The 21,321-nt window shown below is 34.2% G+C and overlaps 1 protein-coding gene across 6 annotated transcripts in view; it reads right to left on the bottom strand.

Annotated features, from left to right (window-relative positions):
• Positions 1–501: 501 nt before the first annotated feature.
• The window catches only part of LOC142234867 (G-protein coupled receptor Mth2-like), a 93,187-nt gene continuing 72,367 nt past the window's right edge, over positions 502–21,321 (bottom strand). For 4 of the 6 annotated variants that reach the window (XM_075306070.1, XM_075306071.1, XM_075306072.1 and 1 more), the window contains exons 4-8: positions 11,822–12,173; positions 11,472–11,723; positions 11,225–11,396; positions 10,947–11,141; positions 502–1,137 (exon numbers count right to left, since the gene is read on the bottom strand). In XM_075306070.1, coding sequence (XP_075162185.1) covers positions 975–1,137; positions 10,947–11,141; positions 11,225–11,396; positions 11,472–11,723; positions 11,822–12,173 — 1,134 coding nt within the window. In that variant the 3' untranslated portion in view covers positions 502–974. Of the gene's footprint in view, positions 1,138–1,619; positions 1,781–7,898; positions 8,199–10,946; positions 11,142–11,224; positions 11,397–11,471; positions 11,724–11,821; positions 12,174–21,321 lie in introns of those variants that run through there. The other 2 variants (XM_075306074.1, XM_075306075.1) reach the window with 2 other exon arrangements.

The raw sequence follows: 21,321 nt of genomic DNA, 5'->3' as shown, positions 1-21,321 counted from the left end.
TATAGAAAATTTTAGAAAAATGTTATTTTATAGAAAATTCTGTCAACACCTTATAGAAAATTCTCTGACCATTTTAGTTTTATAGAAAGCTTAGTCAAAATTTTTTTCTATAGAAAATTTTGGCAAAATTCTATTGCTATAGAAAATTTTGCTAAAGTTTATTTATACAGGACATTTTGTCAAAAATGTCTATAGCAAATGTTATTAATAGTTTATTTATATAGAACATTTTGTCAAGATTTTATTTCTATAGAAAAAGATTGGTAAAATGTTATTTCTACATAAAATTTTGCCAAAATCTTCTATAGATATAAAATTTTTCCAAAATTATCTATGGAAATAAAATTTTGCCAAAATTTTCTGTAGAAATAATATTTTGACAAAATTTTCTATAGATATAAATTATTGCCAATATTTCCTTTGGAAATAAAATTTTGACAAAATTTTCTGTAGAAATAATATTTTGACAAAATTTTCTATAGATATAAATTATTGCCAATTTTGCCAAAATCTTCTGTTGACAAAATTTTCTATAAAAATAAAATTTTGACCAAATTGTCTATGGAAATTTTTGCAAAAATGGTTTTTCTATAGAAAATTTTGTCCATTTGCTAACAAAAAATATATATTCCTGGTGACAAGCAATTTCTTGTCTATTCTATTAAAAAAAATATATTTGCCTTGATTATATTCCTTATCTACTTGCCGCTTCCCGCATTTCTATATACAAAAACTATAGGTTTCTACAATTTTTTAGCAACAACACTAAACATTAGCAACACATTTTAGGGCTTTTTTTTCACATAATGTCTTTTTGATTTAGATAATATAGGAATTATTCTTCGATGATATATAGCTTAAAACTTAAGGCTAGAGTAAAAATTTTAAGGACTTAGTTACTATTCGATTGATGTACGGTTTTTGGACCAACACTGAAAAGTTTTGACAACAGGCACTCGAAAGCATTTTGTCACTTAACCAAAACTCGTGATACGTTCAGCTGGTTTGATCAAAGGTTTCTCAGAATGCACAGTGGGACTGATAGTGGAGGATAAGTTACCCATGCTACTCGAGGTGGTACGGGTGGAGTATTGACTCTGACGCTGGTGGGTGGAGCCTTCACGGACAGATGAATATCTAAAGCAAAATAATAAAAACAAATGGGATTATTACGATTTAAGACGAAAAAATAGAATATTACACACAAAAATACATATAACAGAGACCCAAGCATATAAGAAAAAATATATTAATAAAAAAAAAATAATAATAATAAATAAATAAATCGTTTACGAGTCAATATTAGTTTTTTTTTTCTTAAATTACTAGGTTATTTATTTTAAATTAGAGGGTTATCAACAAAGCTTTTATTTTTTGTATATTATTTTATTTACTATAAATTAAAGGGTTATCCACAAAGTTTTAATTTCTTATATATGTTTGTGTAGTTTATTGACTATAAAGGGTTATCTACACAGTTGTGTGTGTTTGTTTTAACCATATCCACTTTATTTTTAGTTTATCCCTGTTTACCAATACCGTGATTATTTTTTCTTTTAGTTATTTACTAACAAAATGTTTTTGTTGTTTTTGGTTTTTGGTTTTTGTTTTATTTTTACCTTTACTTTAATTTAAGATGTTTGTCTATTTTCAAAATTTTAATGGATTTGGTGTTGTCATTGGCATAGTAAAGATTTTCGATTTTTGAGTTGTTACCGAATTCAAGGAATTTGTGGAATTCGTAGAATTAGACTTCGGTGTTCCAGGACTCTTACAATATCTTTCGAGAGAGAATATACACAAATATGTTTATATAATATAAACTTCTGAATATTAATATTAATGATACATTTTGTGGCCCAATAAATAAGAAAGAGGTTAATAGAGTGAAATACATTTTGGCTTATTATAAAATAGAATATGACCTCAAAGAAAAAATATTTTTCCCTGGAATGAAATTTCATACAAAGGAAATTGTTCTTTGCCCAGAAAAAAAATATCACCAACATTTATTCAATTAAAATTAAATTGAATTTTAAAAATTATTCGATTAACATATTAATTTATTCAGTTACTTTTTAATTAAAATAAAAATTAATCACAAAAAATTAATTGTATTAATTAATGTTTTAATTGGATCAAATTGATTAAAAAAAATCCTATGATTTTCCATAACTGAAGGCAAAAATTATTATTTATTTCTATAGAAAACTTGGTGAAATGTTATTTCTATAGAAACTTTTGTCAATAGTTTATTTCTATAGCAAATGTTGTTTTTTATTATAGAAAATTTTGTCAAAATTTTATTTCTATAGAAAAAAAAATGGTAAAATTTTATTTCTATATAAAATTTTCTCATAATTTTGTTTTTATAAAAAAAATTTAACAAAATTTGATTTCTATTGAAAATTTTGTCAAAATTTTATTTTGTATAGAAATTTTATCAAAATTTTATTTCTGTAGAAAATTTTCTCATAATTTTGTTTCTATAAAAAATTTTAACAAAATTTGATTTCTATAGAAAATTTTGTCAACATTTTAATTTGTATAGAAATTTTAACAAATTTTTATTTCTATAAAAAATTTAAACAAAATTTGATTGCTAAAGAAAAATTTTGTCAAAATTTTATTTCTATAGAAAAGTTTTATCAAAATTTTATTTCTATAGAAAATTTTGGCAAAATTTTATTTCTATAGAAAATTTTGACATAAGTTTATTTCTATAGAAAATTTTAGAAACTTTTTATTTTATAAAAAATTTTGTCAACACCTTATAGAAAATTTTCTGATAATTTTATTTCTATAGAAAGCTTAGTCAAAAAAAATTTTTTAGAAAATTTGCCAAAGTTTATTTATATAGACAACTTGCCAAAAATTTCTATAGCAAATGTTATTTATCAAATTTTATCAAATTTTTATTTCTATAAAAAATTTTTAACAAAATTTGATTTCTATAGAAAAATTTTGTCAAAATTTTATTTCTATAGAAAAGTTTAGTCAAAATTTTATTTCTATAGAAAAGATTTGTCAAAATTTTAGCTATATAGAAGATTTTCTCAAAATTTTATTTCTATAGAAAATTTCGTCATAATTTTATTTCCATAGAAAATTTTAGAAAAATTTTATTTTATAGAACATTTTGTCAACACTTTATAGAAAATTTTCTGACCATTTTAGTTTTATAGAAAGCTTAGTCAAAATTTTTTTCTATAGAAAATTTTGGCAAAATTCTATTGCTATAGAAAATTTTGGCAAAATTCTATTGCTATAGAAAATTTTGCTAAAGTTTATTTATACAGGACATTTTGTCAAAAATGTCTATAGCAAATGTTATTAATAGTTTATTTATATAGAAAATTTTGTCAAGATTTTATTTCTATAGAAAAAAATTGGTAAAATGTTATTTCTACATAAAATTGTCTCATAATCTTGTTTATATAAAAAAATTTTAACAAAATTTGATTTCTATTCAAAATTTTGTCAAAATTTTATTTTGTATAGAAATTTTATCAAAATTTTATTTCTGCAGAAAATTTTCTCATAATTTTGTTTCTATAAAAAAATTTTAACAAAATTTGATTTCTATAGAAAATTTTGTCAAAATTGTATTTTGTGTAGAAATTTTATCAAATTCTTATTTCTTTAAAAAAATTTTAACAAAAAATTTTGTCAAAATTTTATTTCTACAAAAAATTTTAACCAAATTTTATTTCTATAGAAAATTTTTGTCAAAATTTTATTTCTATAGAAAATTTTGTCGAAATTTTATATCTAAAGAAAATTTTGTCATAATTTTATTTCGATAGAAAATTTTAGCAAAATTTTATTTTATAGAAAATTTTGTCAACACTTTATAGAAAATTTTCTGACAATTTTAGTTTTATAGAAAGCTTAGTCAACATTTTTCTGAAGAAAATTTTGGCAAAATTCTATTGCTATAGAAAATTTTGCCAAAGTTTATTTATACAGAACATTTTGTCAAAAATTTCCATAGCAAATGTTATTAATAGTTTATTTTTATAAAAAATTTTGTCAAAATTTTATTTCTATAGAAAAAAAAAATTGGTAAAATTTTATTTCTATATAAAATTTTGTCATAATTTTGTTTTTATAAAAAACAAACTAACTAAAAAAAATTGTATAGCAATTTTATCAAAATTTTATTTCTGTAGAAAATTTTCTCATAATTTTGTTTCTATAAAAAATTTTAACAAAATTTGATTTTGTATAGAAATTTTATCAAATTCTTAGTTCTTTAAAAAAATTTTAACAAAATTTGATTCCTATAGCAAAATTTTGTCAAAATTTTTTTTCTATAGAAAAGTTTTGTCAAAATTTTTTTCTATAGAAAAGTTTTGTCAAAATTTTATTTCTATAGAAAATGTTGTCAAAATTTTATTTCTATAGAAAATTTTGTCAACACCTCATAGAAAATTTTCTGATTTTTTTATAGAAAGCTTAGTCAAAATTTTTTTCTATAGAAAATTTTGGCAAAATTCTATTGCTATAGAAAATTTTGCCAAAGTGTATTTATACAGGACATTTCGTCAAAAATGTTTATAGCAAATGTTATTAATAGTTTATTTCTATATAAAATTTTGTCAAAATTTTATTTCTATAAAAAAAATTGGTAAAATGTTATTTCTATATAAAGTTTTCTAATAATCTTGTTTTTATAAAAAAAAAAATTAACAAAATTTGATTTCTATTGAAAATTTTGTCAAAATTTTATTTTGTATAGAAATTTTATCAAAATTTTATTTCTATAAAAATTTTTCTCATAATTTTGTTTCTATAAAAAATTTTCTCATAATTTTGTTTCTATAAAAAATTTTAACAAAATTTGATTTTTTAGTGTAATTTGATGATTTTAGTGTAAATTCAAACGTAGTGGCGAGCAAGTCACAACAGAACCACCAGTTTCAAAATGTAAATTTCATATTAGTTTTTGTAATATTTTAATATACAATTGTCTTTTTGTTTGGTTAATTTGTGTAAATTTTTCCTTCTTTTGTTAAAGTGAATTTCCCTGAAGACGGACAACGATGGTGTTCGAAATATTGGAAAGAAAATAAAAATAAAACACTATAAAAAAACTAAGATTTTATTTTGTTTTATTAGTACATGACCTCAAGCCTTACAAACTCTACAAAAAATTTGATTTCTATAGAAAATTTTGTCAAAATTTTATTTTGTATAGAAATTTTATCAAATTTTTATTTCTACAAAAAATTTAAAAAAAAAATTGATTTCTATAAAAAAATTTTGTCAAAATTTTATTTCTATAGAAAAGTTTTGTCAAAATTTTATTTCTATAGAAAAATTTTGTCAAAATTTTATTTCTATAGAACATTTTAGAAAAATTTTATTTTATAGAAAATTTTGTCAACACCTTAGAAAATTTTCTGATAATTTTATTTCTATAAAAAGCTTAGTCAAAATTTTTTTTTAGAAAATTTTGGCAAAATTCTATTGCTATTGTTATTTATCAAATTTTTATTTCTTTAAAAAATTTTAACAAAATTTGATTTCTATAGAAAAATTTTGTCAAAATTTTATTTCTATAGAAAATGTTGTCAAAATTTTATTTCTATAGAAAATGTTGTCAAAATTTTGTTTCTATAGAAAATTTTCTCACAATTTTATTTCTATAGAAAATTTTGTCATAATTTTATTTCTATAGAAAATTTTAACAAAATTTGATTTTATAGAAAATTTTGTCAGCACCTTATAGAAATTTTTCTGACAATTTTATTTCAATAGAAACTTAGTCAAATTTTTTTTTTAGAAAATTTTTGAAAAATTCTATTGCTATAAAAAATTTTGCCAAAGTTTATTTATGTAGAAAATTTTGTCAAAAATTTCTTATTAATAGTTATTTATAGTTTATTTGTATAGAAAATTTTGTCAGAATTTTATATCTATAAAAAAATTGGTAAAATTTTATTTCTATATAAAATATTCTCATAGTTTTGTTTTAATAAAAAATTTTAACAAAATTTGATTTCTATAGAAAATTTTCTCATAATTTTGTTTCTATAAAAAAGGTTTAATAAAATGTGATTTCTATAGAAATTTTTGTTAAAATTTTAGTTCTATAGCAAATTTTGGCAAAATTTTATTTCTACAGAAAATTTTGTCAAGATTTTATTTCTATAGAAAATTTTGTCAAAATTTTATTTCTGTAGAAAATTTTGTCAAAATTTTTATTTCTGTAGAAAATTGTGTCAACATTTTATTTCTATAGAAAATTTTGTTAAAATTTTATTTCTGTAGAAAAATTTAAAGAATGGGCTGGAAGTTTCAAAAAGTGCGGAATTGCATACCGATGCCCAAACAAAGTTCAAATGGAATAAGCTTATGGCCCGTTACCGAATTTGGGTTTCTCCGCTGAGAAGCCATTCCAAATTGAGCAGTTTGTGACCCAACAAAATGACATGCTAAGGAGGTCAGCTGCAAATGTACACCTTCGATTGGTCGCCAGAACTCAATCACCGCCGATGGTAATGGTGTATGCTGCCTTAGCAGCCTATCCGTGGATCCAATATAATATGCCGAATATTGTAGGGAAATTTTCCTAAAGAAAGTTTTCAAGCCCTGGGCATACAAAAATTTCGGTCGCAGATCATGGACATTTCAACAGGACACACCATGCGTCAAGGCCAGAGGAGGTTCCTGGCTTCATTTATAACGCATAATGACTTCCAAAATCTTCGGATTTCAATCCGTTGGACTTTTGAGCTTGGGGCAGTTTTAAGAGTAAGATTGGTAACAAAAATACCAAAGAGTCGATTATCTCGAGACGACGGCAAATTTTCAATCTAATTTCTGGTTTAGGATACGAGCTTCAAATACCAAAATACAATTTTGCTATAATTGACAAGAACTAATTTTAAAAAATGTTTGAATGTTAAGTTTGTTTTTTTTTTGTCTAAAATGGTCCGACTTAAGCAAAGTTAAATATTTTGTGTAGGTATTAGTGGTGGTTTATGAACTAAAAGAAAAAGAAACAAAAATTGAGCAAATTCCAATTAAAATGGGATGGGACAAAAACAGGATAATTTACAAAGGACACAAAAAAATATATCCCTCAATTTTGTGCTCAAGGTATATTTTTAATGAAAAAATAAAACTCTGCTATTTTGATTAGAAATATTTTTACTTTTGGTAAAAAATAAAAAAATATTTTATTTTCACCTGTTTTACAAACTATTGCAAATATGATGTTTCTTTTTAAAATTAACTTTTTTATGAAAAACTAGCAACAGATATTGAGCAAAATCTAAGACAGGAATGGAATTCTGTGATATATTTTTTGTTTAAAAGTCCTCAAAATACCACCAAGATGGCCAAAAAGTAAAATATGTGAAAATTTTACATGTAGAGACCTGTCAGTAGGGTTCCGACCCACCCATGGTCTCAAAAATTTGGATCACTACTTGGTCAATATCTCGACTCTAACCATACAAAATTTCAAAGAGTAATCTATAACCGTTCCCAATTGACGGCATCAATTTGTATGAGAGGTACGTGAAGGAGTGGTTCGATCGAAACCAAACTTCGCATTTGTCTTAGTTTTGACCATCAAAGTTTCGCATTTCTATGGTATTTGAGAGAAGCGGCGACAAAAACTGCATGATATTAGAGACATTTTCGTCATGACTGCCACCTACTGTCGCAGTTTCGCTTGACAGTTTCGTTCTCTTGTTTTCTTAATACTCTCTAGAGAGCCAATTTGAATAAATTTAAACTGATTCTAAAAGTTGTATTTCCGGTATTTCTGAGAAAAAAAAACATTATACCACTTTACATATCATCCACCCTGTATGTTGTCTTTTCGTTACAATCCCTTTGAGGTTAAGTTTAATTTTAGTGAGAGTGAGAAATTGTACAACAAATTTACAATACAACATCAAATCGAACACTGCCAGTCTTACAAGATAAATTGTCACAACCTCCATATCACAACGAACATCTTCGAAATGAAAATTTAGAAAAAAAAACTTCGTAACGAACTAATCTCCAAAGGATTTGGTCAAACTTCATGAGAATGATAGTTGGAGGCATTGGAGGAGAGTGCCCGTCTTATCATAATCATTTGTTTGATTTGTATGGAAACTTCGAGGAAACGTCGACGAACCATAGACTGGGCAAGTGTTGTACTATTGGTGTTACGAGAATGACGTTCCCGGCATGTACTAAATAATAATACAGGAAACAGAAAAATTAAAGAAAATAAAATTTTTAAATAAAAATCTAAGAAAAAACAAGTATATACGGCCGTAAGTTCGGCCAGGCCGAAGCTTATGTACCCTCCACCATGGATTGCGTAGAAACTTCTACTGAAGACTATCATCCGCAATCGAATTACTTGGGTTGCGGTAACACTTGCCGATGGCAAGGTATCTAAAAACTTCCTGACACCGTAATATATACCACATAATCCATACGTGGTATATATTAAACTAAAAAAGGTCGATTAAATACGTATATAATTAAGTTTAAAGTTTCTATAGAAATAAAATTTTCACAAAATAAAATTTTGACAACATTTTCTATAGAAGTAAAATTTGGAAAAGATTTTCTATAGAAATAAAATTTTAACAAAATTTTCTATAGAAATAAAATTTTGACAAAATTTTCTATAGAAATAACATTTAGACAAAATTTTCTATAGAAATAACATTTTGACAAAATTTTCTATAAAAATAAAATTTTGCTAGATTATTTTTGGCTCGAGTGGCAACCATGATTATGAACCGATATGGACCAATTTTTGTGTGATTGGGGATCGGCTATATATAAATATAGACCGATATGGACCAATTTTGACATGGCTATTAGCGGCCTTATACTAACACAACTTTGCAAATTTCAACCGGATCGGGTGAATTTTGCTCCTCCAAGAGGCTCCGGAGATCAAATCTGAGGAACGGTTTATATGGGGGCTATATATAATTATGGACTGATATGGACCAATTCTTGCGTGTTTGTTAGAGACCACATTCTAACACCACGTTCCAAATTTCGACCGGTTCGGATGAATTTTGCTCCTCCAAGTGGCTCCGGAGGACAAATCTGGAGAACGGTTTATATGGGGACTATATATAATTCAGGACCGATATGGACCAATACTTGCATGGTTATTAGAGACTATATACTAACACCACGTTCCAAATTTCAACCGGATCGGATGAATTTTGCTCCTCTAAGAGGCTCCGGAGGTCAAATCTGGGGTTCGATTTATATGGGGGCTATATGTAATTATGGACCGATATGGACCAATTTTTCCACGGTTGTTAGAGACCATAAACTAATACCATGTACCAAATTTCAACCGGATCGGATGAATTTTGCTTCTCTTAGAGGATCCGCAAACCAAATCTGGGGATCGGTTTATATGGGGGCTATATATAATTAGGGACCGATATGGACCAATTTTGGCATGGTTGTTAGAGACCATATACTGATACCATGTACCAAATTTCAACCGGATCGGATGAATTTTGCTTCTCTTAGAGGATGCGCAAACCAAATCTGGGGATCGGTTTATATGGGGGCTATATATAATTAGGGACCGATATGGACCAATTTTGGCATGGTTGTAAGAGAACATATACTAACAGCACGTACTAACTTTTATCGGATGAATTTTGCTCCTCTAAGAGGCTCCGGAGGTCAAATCGGACAGGTTTATTTGGGGGCTATATATAATTATGGACCAATATGGACCAATTTTGGCATGTTTGTTAGAGACCATATACTAACAACACGTACCAAATTTCAACCGGATCGGATGAATTTTGCTACTCTAAGAGGCTCCGGAGGTCAAATCTGGTGATCGGTTTATATGGGGACTATATATAATTCAGGACCGATATGGACCAATACTTGCATGGTTATTAGAGACTATATACTAACACCACGTACCAAATTTCAACCGGTTCGGATGAATTTTGCTCCTCCTAGTGGCTCCGTAGGACAAATCTGGAGAACGGTTTATATGGGGACTATATATAATTCTCGACCGATATGGACCAATTCTTGCACGGTTGTTAGAGGCCATATACTGATACCATGTACCAAATTTCAACCGGATCGGATGAATTTTGCTTCTCTTAGAGGATCCGCAAACCAAATCTGGGGATCGGTTTATATGGGGACTATATATATTTAAGGACCGATATGGACCCATTTTGGCATGGTTGTTAGAGACCACATTCTAACACCACGTTCCAAATTTCAACCGGATCGGATGAATTTTGCTCCACTAAGAGGCTCCGGAGGTCAAATCTGGGGATCGGTTTATATGGGGGCTATATATAATTATGGTCCGATATGGACCAATTTTGGCACGGTTATTAGAGACCATATACTAACACTACGTACCAAATTTCCACCGGATCGGATGAATTTTGCTTCTCTTAGAGGATCCGGAGGACAAACCTGGGGATCGGTTTATATGGCGGCTATATATAATTATGGACCGATATGGACCAATTTTTTCATGGTTGTTAGAGACTATATGCTTACACCATGTACCAAATTTCAACCGGATCCGATCAATTTTGCTCCTCTAAGAGGCTCCGGAGGTCAAATCTGGGGGTCCGTTTATATGGAGGCTATACGTAAAAGTGGACTGATGTGGCCCATTTGCAATACCATCCGACCTACATCAATAGCAACTACTTTTGCCAAGTTTGAAGTCGATAGCTTGTTACGTTCGGAAGTTAGCGTGATTTCAACAGACGGACGGACATGCTTAGATCGACTCAGAATTTCACCACGACCCAGAATATATATACTTTAAGGGGTCTTAGAGCAATATTTCGATGTTTTATCCTATGGTGGAGGGTATAAAAATTCAAAAGGACGCCACATTGGTGTTTCTATTTCCATTAGAGGGAGAGAGAAAAGGAAGGAGATTTTGTTAACCTGACACTTACCTATTGGTGATCAATTGCTTAACCTTGCGTTTCATCACGAATAGCATGAATATCAGAAATCCTTGGACAGCATTACAGATATCAGCGGCATAGAAGATTTTAGCCCAGCTACTATTGGCCCCCACAAAATAGGAAATAATCTCCAGAGACCAGGTGACACCCATAACCAAAAATAAACGCAGGAAGAGACCAAACCTAGGAAAGAGGGAGAGAAAGAGCATACGCATTTTTCTTATTCCTCTATTTCAGTTTACAAAGGTGAGAGTTTCATGTCCTACTTATCCTTTTCCTTTTTTAAATTTCTGGTACTATCCTCTCTGGCCATGATACGGGCCATTTCCCTTTGAACTTTGTGTATTTTCATGGCGGTCATCACGAACATTATCACATTGGCCACTATGATAAACATGATGGGAATAAAGAAATAGATAAACCCAGCCCAGGTATTCACTATATTCCAGAATACAAAAAGCCACCATTAAATTATCTACTCCATGCCGTGGATTCATTAGCCATTCCACTTACTATTTATCCAACAATGTTCCACTCCTATTCCTGGTTTTAGTTCTTCTGCTATATCGGTATACTCCTGCATATACCATGTGACCATCAGGAATACGACCGGGATACCCCATGAATACAACGAATACATGATGAAACGTTTCTTCTCCAAGGACCTATTGATGCCACGTGTGCCACGGAAATTGTGCCATAAATCAAAGCTGATAACATTTAACCAGAAAAAGGCAGCCATGAAGAAATAATAGCAAGTATAACCTGTTGAATAAAATAGAAACGAAACGAATTGACTCATTATCCTTGACCTTTGGATCTGGGGGTTAGTTTGCCAATAACCCTTTCGCTAGGTTACTTACCTATAACCTTACATTCCACACTTGTCACATCCAAATTCACATGCAATGCAGCCAGGCTCATCAGTGAATAGCCCACAATGAGTCCCAGTAAATAGCACACAAGAGATTTGCCATGTTGATTACGCAGCTCTGGTATGGCCAAATATACAACGATTGTTAGAACCATAAACGGAATTGAGAACAACATGGCGTAGGCGTTGATAATTTTTACAGTGCCTCGAGCGGAGCTAATTTCACAATTGGCCGGGTTTAAATAATGCTTATTTGTGTCATTCACATCCACTGTGGTTAGCATGCAAAAGTCCTGTCGTGTTAGATAGAGATTGGTATCTTCCACATAGAGTGTACCATTCTGGAATGTGAAAAGGAAATGAGGAATAAATTGTGACGTTAACAAGTATTCGTCAAACGACAATCGTTCTGATTGTGTTTACATCCATTGAGAATACCAGCGAAAATTCTCATTGTCATAATAATCTTGGAGGTCACGTAGTTCAAAATAGTTTCGCAAGGTGATGTCCTATGAGGAAGGGAGCCACCGTGGTACAATGGTTAGAATGCCCGCTATGCAAACACAAGGTCGTGGGTTCGATTCCTGTTTCGACCGAACACCAAAAAGTTTTTCAGCGGTGGATTATCCCACCTCAGTAATGATGGTGACATTTCTGAGAGTTTCAAAGCTTCTCTAAGTGGTTTCACTGCAATGTGAAACGCCGTTAGGACTCGGCTATAAAAAGGAGGTCCCTTGTTATTGAGCTTAACATGGAGTCGGGCAGCACTCAGTGATAAGAGAGAAGTTCACTAATGTGGTATCACAATGGACTGAATAGTCTAAGTGAGCCTGATACATCGGGCTGCCACCTAATCTAACCTAACCTAACCATGAGGAAGGTATTTACTTCTCTGCCGCATTGCCAAGAGCTGAATTGTAAGCGCAGAAGAATTAAGAGCAATAAAAAATCCGAACCGAATTTTCAACGATCATCAAGGAACTGACTTTCTCATTAACGAACTACATTTCTCATCAACTAATCGCCGAACAGAAGTTCTCATAACCTATTGGATACCTGCGAAGCGAATTGATCATCAAGGAATTATCTTCTTTGAGTTCCCATCATCTGTGAACCAATCAATATCCTCCTTCCGCCCATTATATACCTATCAATCAATTTTGACTATCAACTACCTACACTATCATTTTTGCAATGTTCCCGAACGTATAGAAATCTACGCCCTGCCGAATATCTGCTTCCATCAAATCTTGATCTTCTTATCATCTACCGTTAATCATCACCTACTGATAATCGTCGAGTGAAATTTTTCTGAACTACCGGTTATCAATGAAACGACGTTCCCATCAACGAATCGAACTTCTCATCAACTAAGAATTACCGTCATCAAATTCCAATCATCCGCAAACCATTCAATGTGAGGCCATGAATCTCCAAACATTTGTTAACCAACCAAGATCTTATCATATCCCGAACCGAATTTTTATCAACTATCGATAGCAACCGAGGTACTCATTAACGGACGAATTCCTACAAATGGAATTTCTGATCAACGAATTATCTTCATCAACCTCTAATCACATGTAAATCAACCAATATCCGATTATCTCCCTCATCATCGGCCTACTTGTGTATTTTGACCGTTAACTAACTCTCACCAGAGTTACTTGTTTCCGATCATCTACAAATCGACGACATCTTGCAAGTCTGCTTTAATCAGATTTTTAAATTATCATCGACTACGGATCATAAACGTACTGAATTTCTCATCATCGACGTTCTCATTATCTACCGATTACCTACGAAATGAATTCATCATTAGGAAATCATCTCCATCAATCTTCAATCATCTGTGAACCAACCAATTGGTGGAAAGGTAGATGTTAGGGATCCCTTACCAATGAATTTCGATCGTCAGCGTTCAATCATTGTCATCTTAGCGAAGATACCACTTATCTATAATCTAAGATATTGGGAATAATTGTTCCCATTATATATTTTTCTGGAATAACGTTCATCAACGAACCTGATTTCTCATCAACTACTGACCATCGACATACTGTTGTTCTAATTCACCACAAATCTTCAACGAACTGAATTTTTATCAACTACAGATCGTCATGGAGTCGAATTTCTCCTCAACAAACCAACGAACTAACGAATCGAAGTCTCATAACCTACCGACTACCCACGAACCGAATTCCGCATCAAGGAAGCATCATGATCAACATCTAATTATACGACCCCTGTTTGGACTCCCTGTATTAGCGATGCCCAATGGAGAAATCTTCAGACGGTGCAAAATACTGCGTTGCGGATTGCCACTGGATGTCACTCTAAGACACCAGAGCAGCATCTACAACATGAGACCAAAATGTTATCGGTGAGGCAACACTGCACCCTCCTCACCCAACAACACCTGATAAAGTGCAGGAGTGTAAACCACCCAAACCATGCCACATCCAGGAGGGTAGCAACCGAAAGGGGCAAGCCCATTCCGTTTGATTTTAGGAAGGATATACGATCAATATAACATATGATAGGCGATGACAGTGATGAGGGAATAAGTACGGCACTGAGGGCGGCACACACGGCAGCGGTTCGGAAGGCGATTGACTCCTACCAATGCTGCGTTGTACTGGGGGGAAGACCACCACCAATCAGCGACGATGAGAGAAGGCTTCCTAGAGATACCAGGTCGATGCTATCTCAGCTAAGATCGGGGATCTCCAGTTACTTGAATAGCTACCTCTCCCTTCTGAACCCAGCAATCCATGATGTTTGCCCGAATTGTAGACAATCGCCTCACATCACGAAGCATCTCTTCGCGTGTCCTGCTAAGACAACAGACCCGGCACCTACTTCACTCTGGACTCATCCAGTAGAGGCAGCTCGCTTCCTCGAGCTGGATGTTGATGCATAAATATCTTATCTCCCATAATTTGTTTGTTTTGTCTTTTCCTTTGTCTATTTTCATACATAAATTACCAGGGGCTACAACAACAACAACCTCTAATCATTTGTCCGATCATGCCCCCATCATCTACCCACAAACGAATGTCGACCATTCGCTTCCGATGGCAGTTATCTCGTCGACATCGACGACATACCGAATACCTGCTCTTAATCACGCCTTGAAGTTCTCATCGATTACCGATCTTCAAGGAACCGGATATCTACTAAACATTATCGAAGCGAATTTTATTCAAGGAGCCGACGTTCTCATTAACCAACCGAATTTCTTATCAACTACCAATCACCAACAGCCGAAGTTCTCATAGCCAAGTCATCGACATAAGAATGCCTGCTCCCATAAGGCCTTAAATTTTTCATCAATTACCGATAATCAGGGAACCGATGTTTTCATCAACTACCAATCACCGACGAACTGAACTTCTCATAACCTACCGATTACCTACAAATCGAATTCCTCATGAACGAATCATTTGTGAAGCGACCAATATCCGGTCATGCCTCGGTTAATGAATTTCGACCATCAACTTCCGACTACCATCATCTCAGCGACGTTAACATTTCCCGATCATCTAGAAATCGACGAGATCCCGAATGGCTTCTACCATTGGATCTTCAAGATCTAATCGACCACCGATCCACAACGAACCAAAGTTCTGATCGACTACCGATCATCAACGAACCGGATTTTCATCATCTACCGATTATCGACAAACTGACGCTCTCTTCAATCACCAATCCTCAAAGAACATAATTAGCATCAACTACCAGGTCACCAATGTGGTATCACAATGGACTGAATAGTCTAAGTGAGCCTGATGCATCGGGCTGCCACCTAACCTAACCTAACTACCATTTAGCAAGGAACCGACGAGCCGAAGTTCTCATATCCTACTAATTACTTACATATGGATCACCTTCATATTAGCGAAGATACCAATTCATCTAGAAATCGATGACATCCCGAATGTCTGCACCCATCAGATCTTGACGTTTTCATCAATATCCTCCAAGAACCGAATTTTCATTAACTACTGATTATCAGAGAACCGAAGTTCTCATCAACGAGGAGACTTTCTCCTCAACGAACCGAAGTTTTCATGAAATATCGATTACCAATAAATCGAATTTCTCATCAATGACTCATCTTTATCACCCTCCAATCATTTGTAAACCGAACAACATCCGGTTATGCCTCCTATAATGAATTTCGACCATCAACGTCCGATTACCATCATCTCAGCGAAGATAACAATTCCCGATCATCTAGAAATCGACGCGATCCCGAATTCCTTCTACCATCACATCTTCAAGTTCTCATAGACTGTCCATCCACAGCGTACCAAAGTTCTCATCGACTACCGATCATCAAGGAACCGGACTTCTCATCGACTACCGATCATCAATGAACCAGACTTATCATATTCTACCGATTATCGACAAACTGACGTTCTCTTCAACCACAAATCCTCAAAGAACTTAATTCACATCAACTTTCATTCATCAAGGAACCGATGAGCTGGAGCCGGATATGGATCACCTTCATATCAGCGAAGATATCAATTCCCGATCATCAAGAAATCAACGACATCCAGAATGTCTGTTCCCATCAGATCTTAACGTTTCCATCAAATACCGATCCTCATAGAACCCAATTTTGATTAACTATTGATCATCGGTAACCGAAGATCTCATCAATGAAGAGAATTTCTCCTCAACGAACCGAAGTTTTCATAACCTACCGATTATCTACTAATCGATGTCCTCATCAATGAATTATCTTCATCACCCTTCAATCATCTGTGAACCGACCAACATCCGATCGTGCCCCTGTTAATGAATTTCGACAATAAAGTTCCGATTACAATCATCTCAGCGAAGATACCAATTCCCGATCATCTAGAAATCGACGAGATCTCGAATGCCTTCTACCATTAGATCTTCAAGATCTCATCGACCACCGATCCACAACGAACCAAAGTTCTCATCGACTACCGATCATCTACGAACCGGATTTTCATCATCTACCGATTATCGACAAACTGACGATCTCTTCAATCACCAATCCTCAAAGAACATAATTAGCATCAACTACCATTTAACAAGGAACCGAAGATCTCATATCCTACTTATAACTTACATATGGCGGTGCCACAGTTGCTCAGCGGTCGTTTCCTGTCGAGGAAATTGTATCGGAAACTAGAATAAGATGGGCGCTAAATAGCTTTGGACCATTCAAATCCCCTGGACCTGATGGAATTACTCCGGCGGAGTTACAAGCTGTAACTGACAAAATTATCCCCTGGTTGTCGGTGATATATAAAGGATGTATCAACTTATCATATATCCCAGGAAAGTGGAGGGAAACAAAAGTCGTTTTCATACCTAAAGCGGGAAAAGCCTCTCACTCGAGGGCGAAGGATTTCCGACCAATCAGCTTATCCTCATTCCTACTTAAGACTCTGGAGAGGATGATAGATATTTATCTTAGAACTAGCATCGACTCAAGTTTGTTTTCGAAACGACAGCATGCATACTCGAAGGGCAGGTCTACTGAGACCGCACTACATGAACTAGTCAGCTTTATTGAAAGCTCACTATCTGTCAAAGAATACACAATCGTGGCGTTTCTAGACATCGAAGGGGCGTTCAATAATGTCCATCCGAGCTCGATATTAAATGGACTGACAACTCTGAATGTTGATCCATGTATACTCAGGCTGTTAGACGAACTGCTAATGAAGAGACGTATTTCAGCCACACTAGGACAAGCAAACATACAAAAGTATGTGAACAGAGGCACTCCTCAAGGAGGAGTTCTGTCACCTCTTCTTTGGAATGTTGCTATAAACGACCTTCTGGTTTCCCTAGAAAAAGAAAGGATACAAGTGGTGGCATACGCAGATGATGTGGCGATAGCAGTCAGGGGAAAATTCCCATCAACAATTAGAGATATTATACAGAGAGCCCTCCGGATGACTGAGAAATGGGCGAAAGATAATGGTCTTGGGGTAAATCCTGCAAAGACAGAAATAGTCATGTACTGCAAAGATCGCAAAACTCCCACGGTTAGGCCCATTTCCTTAGGGGGTATTGAAATTCCCTTTAGGGAGTGTGCAAAATACCTTGGCGTTATTTTGGACAGGAAGCTGAACTTTAAGCTTAATATTGAAGAAAGGGCGAGGAAAGCAACGGTAGCTTTATACTCGTGCAAAAAGGCAATAGGGAAAAAGTGGGGACTAAAACCAAAAATTGTACATTGGCTATACACGGCAGTGGTTAGACCTATAATGCTATATGGTGTTGTAGTCTGGTGGCCGGCACTTCACCAGCCGACAAGTTTAGACAAAGTTCAGCGTATGGCGTGCTTGTGTATCTCAGGTGCATTCAGCAAGACAGGAACAAACTCCCTTAATGTCATACTGAATCTATTGCCTTTAGACATTTTGGCCAAACAGTCAGCTGCAACAACGGCTGTGCGGTTGCGCGAGCTATCGCTGTGGTCGGAAAAAAGTTACGGTCACAGTTCGGTCCTCAAAATAATGCCAGATGTGCCTAACGTAGTGGATTACACTTTGGCGAGCCCACTTTTCGACAAAAAGTTTGAGACTCTAATTCCCAACAGTGAGGCGTGGTGTACACGGACCCCGGGGAATAAAAGATATATAGATTTCTACACTGATGGCTCCAAATTGGATGGCCAAGTGGGTTTCGGAGTATATTCTAAAGATCTGGAACTTCGAATAGCGAAAAGATTACCTGATCACTGTAGTGTTTTTCAGGCTGAAATATTAGCAATAAGAGAGGTGGCGAATTGGCTGAGAAGTAATGTTCCAAAAAATGTGGGCATTAATATATACTCAGACAGTCAACCTGCAATAAAATCCTTGGACTCTGTGTTCCTCAACTCGAAAACGGCCATCGATTGCCGCAAATCTCTCAATGAGATGGCTGAGCAGTACAATATTCACCTAATATGGGTGCCTGGCCATAGGAACATACCGGGGAACTGCGAAGCGGATGAGTTGGCAAGGCTAGGGACTACCTTACATATTCCAGGGGAACTAGAATTTGTTGGTATGCCCCTAGCTACCTGCAAGCTCATGCTGCGTGAGAAGGCTGTTATGATGGCAAATGTTCGATGGGAGAATTGCAAGGGTTGTAACGACACCAAGCAAATATGGCCCCATTTCAACTTAAACCGCACACTAGATATGCTAATGTTCTCGAGACGTCAGATATCACTCCTGATATCTGCTATAACGGGTCGCTGCCTGATAGGAGATTTTGCAAAAACTATTGGCGCGAAGTATAATGACTATTGTATGAGCTGTCATGATGCGGAGGAAAAAGAATCAATTAAACACCTCTTGTGTGAGTGTCCTGCATTTTGTGTAAAGCGCAAGCAACTTTTAGGAGCATATAGCTTCAGATTACTGGCGGATCTGGAAAACGTTAACTTAAGCAGTCTGCTAATATTTTTGGAACAATCTGGTTGGTTCAACAAAGAAAAATAATCAAGAAGGTTCAGCGGTTAAAACTAGAAGTGCCCATATGTAATAGGTACTTTTAGTTAATGTGGTATCACAATGGACTGAATAGTCTAAGTGAGCCTGAATCTTAATCGGGCTGCCACTTTAACCTAACCTAACCTACATATGGGGATCACCTTCATATTAGCCAAGATACCAATTCGTCAAGAATTCGATGACATCCTGAATGTCTGCACCCATCAGATCTTGACGTTTTCATCAATATCCTCCAAGAACCGAATTTCCATTAACTACTGATTATCAGAGAACCGAAGTTCTCATCAACGAGGAGACTTTCTCCTCAACGAACCGAAGTTTTCATGAAATATCGATTACCTATAAATCGAATTTCTCATCAATGACTCATCTTCATCACTCTTTATTCATCTGTAAACCGACCAACATCCGGTCATGCCTCCGTTAATGTATTTCGACCATCAACTTCCGATCACCATCATCTCAGCGAAGATAACAATTCTCGATCATCTAGAAATCGACGAGATCTCGAATGCCTTCTACCATTAGATCTTCAAGATCTCATCGACCACCGATCCACAACGAACCAAAGTTCTCATCGACTACCGATCATCAACGAACCGGATTTTCATCATCTACCGATTATCGACAAACTGACGATCTCTTCAATCACCAATCCTCAAAGAATATAATTAGCGTCAACTGCCATTTAGCAAGGAACCGACAAACCGAAGATCTCATATCCTACTAATTACTTACATATATGGATCACCTTCATATTAGCGAAGATACCAATTAGTCAAGAATTCGATGACATCCCGAATGTCTGCACCCATCAGATCTTGACGTTTCCATCTACTACCGATCCTCAACGAACCGAATTTTCATCAACTACCGATCATCGGGGAACCGAAATTCTCATCAAGGAAGATAATTTTTCCTCAACGAACCAAAGTTTTCATGACATATCGATTACCTATAAATCGAATTTCTCATCAATGAGAAATCACCTTCCAATCATTTTAAGCCGACCAACATCCGATCACGCCCCCGTCAATCAACTACCGATTACCATCATCTCAACGAAAATAAAAGTTCCCGATCATCTAGAGATCCCGAATGCCTTCTACAAGTTCTCATCGACCATTGATCCACAAAGAACCAAAGTTCTTCTAATCGACAAACTGACTTTCTCATCGACTACCGATCATCAACGAACGGGATTATCATCATCTACCTATTATCGACAAACTGACGCTCTCTTCAATCGCCAATCCTCAAAGAACCTAATTTTCAGTAACTACCAATTATAAAGGAACCGATGGGCCGAGTGTTAATAATCTATCGGTCGAAGCATTGATCACCTTCATTTCAGCGAATATACCAGTTCCCGAGCATCAACAAATCGATGACATGCTCTCATAAGACCTTGAAGTTTCCATATACTACCGATCCTCAATGAACCGAACTTTCATCGACTATCGATCATACTCTCATAAGACCTTGAAGCTTCCATATACTACCGATCCTCAACGAACTGAACTTTCATCGACTACCGATCTCATCAACGAACGGAAGTTCAAAGAAATTATCCTAATCGTCCGTAAACCGACCCACAGTCGAGCATCGCCCATCATCTGCCTTCCAACGAATTTCGATTTTCATCTTCATTACTTTCATCACATCCCGAATGTCTATTCCAATCTCTTTATTGGAGAGACTGTCACACAAGTAGTAATCAATATTGAATGGAAACCTTGTTTACTTTCGTAAGGTACTCCAGTACTCTAAGGTAAGTACTTCTATGGAGCATTACCAAGAACTAAACTGTAAGCGGAGACAATACAAGAGAAAACAATGAAGTTCGAAAGAAATATACAACAAACCCATTTGCTATGAGGTAGAACTGATGAAAATCTGTATGGATGGTAACCGAAAGTGCCCGGTAATGGAAACTCATTACCCTCAAGCATACGGTATTGCAGCGGTTATAGAATTTGGTAAGCAG

Source organism: Haematobia irritans, chromosome 4, assembly GCF_050003625.1.
Source record: "Haematobia irritans isolate KBUSLIRL chromosome 4, ASM5000362v1, whole genome shotgun sequence".
In the NCBI taxonomy this organism is placed as follows: Eukaryota; Metazoa; Arthropoda; class Insecta; order Diptera; family Muscidae; genus Haematobia; species Haematobia irritans.
Note: the sequence above shows the minus strand (reverse complement) of the source record. Positions and strands in the feature narration are given on the sequence as shown.